Source organism: Trypanosoma equiperdum, assembly GCF_001457755.1.
Source record: "Trypanosoma equiperdum strain OVI genome assembly, contig: ctg_128, whole genome shotgun sequence".
Taxonomy (NCBI): domain Eukaryota; phylum Euglenozoa; class Kinetoplastea; order Trypanosomatida; family Trypanosomatidae; genus Trypanosoma; species Trypanosoma equiperdum.
This window is the reverse complement of record NW_027123271.1, coordinates 1281-2551: the sequence shown is the minus strand read 5'-3', so window position 1 is coordinate 2551 and position 1271 is coordinate 1281. Positions and strand designations below refer to the sequence as shown.

The window sequence follows — 1271 nt, the reverse complement described above, 5'->3', positions numbered from 1 at the left end:
ATCATACATAAATAAATGACTGAGGTGACAATGAGGTAGAAGAAGAACCTAGCATACAGCGAAGACGGAGTCTGCAAGTTGTCCGCGAAAGAAGTGAAGGAGAGAAAAAGAAGAAGAAAAAAAATACGGAAGGACTAAGCGAGTTGTGGAAGAGCACAGAAAAGAAAGAAATTATACAGGTGGTCATTGTGTTTCACATTTAACTGAAAAGAGAAAGATAATTTTCCGACAGAGATGGTGGCAAATGTTGTTTTTAATGTGATGGCGTATTCCCATATCAGAAATTAAATTAAGGAAAAGCAGCCTAAAAGATGTTGATTGTTTGAGGACGCAAATGAACGCAATAAATAGGAGGTTGTACGGATGAGGGGCGGGTATGGGCCGGAACATTGTAAAGAAATGCAATTTGGAATTAAGAAATGTAAAGAATAAGGTACACACTAGCAGATGTCGTGGCACTAATCTAACACGTTGTATTACGCTCACCAATGTCTGTATGTAGAAGTCAAGCTAAAAAGTTTATCCGATGTTTCATGTTAGACTCCAAAACCAGCCGATACAGGTGACTATAGCCAGAAACGTGAGAAAACCACCACCGACCCAGAGGCATTACACCGAATCTGAAATTCTAAAAGCTCGTGGTGCTAAACGAAAGCATGCGGAATCTTAAGAACCGCTAAGTCCAACCGAAGCTAAATGTAAGCCTTGGACGCTGCATTCCCTGTCTTATATCTGACAAGAGGTAATAAGAAAGTTAATCCACAAAGCAGGAACCAGCTGGCATCGGTATGTCCTTTGCTCGCCGCAAAACCGCCGCTATAACGGTGCTGGCAACATTAATTAGCGTAAGAGTGACGGAGGCGCAACTTGCTCAGACAGCAGTAGATGCAGTAAGTAAACTTTGCACGGAAAAAGTCCACATGTTAAAACTGAAGGAGCAGTTCGAAAGTGCAATAAGCAGAGCGGTGGAATCGGTTAATGCACTGAACAAGGAAGCTAGGACCTATGAACTAGCGTCAGCGGCTGTAAAAGATCTGTAAATCAAAAGAGGCTACAGGGCATTAGAGCAGATAGCCAAGGTGAAAAGAACAACAGCGGCAGCAGTACACCAACTGCAGCACCGCCTTGGCCTAATGGACGCAGCCCTCGACATGAGGCCCACCACTGTACCCACCTAGAAGAGTGTAACACTCACACCGAGCGTGAGTATACTAACAAGCGGTGGCAGCACAGGCAAATGTGTCATAGTGCTCAATCAACCAACACCACGG

The 1271-nt window shown here is 44.0% G+C and overlaps 1 protein-coding gene across 1 annotated transcript; it reads left to right on the top strand.

Moving 5' to 3' along the window:
• Positions 1 to 788: 788 nt before the first annotated feature.
• TEOVI_000020700 (uncharacterized protein) lies at positions 789 to 1040 on the top strand (the record flags this gene model as incomplete). Its single annotated transcript, XM_067221008.1, has 1 exon — positions 789 to 1040. The coding sequence occupies one exon, from the start codon at positions 789 to 791 to the stop codon at positions 1038 to 1040; it is 252 nt and encodes an 83-aa protein (XP_067077109.1).
• Between the last annotated feature and the right edge of the window lie 231 nt (positions 1041 to 1271).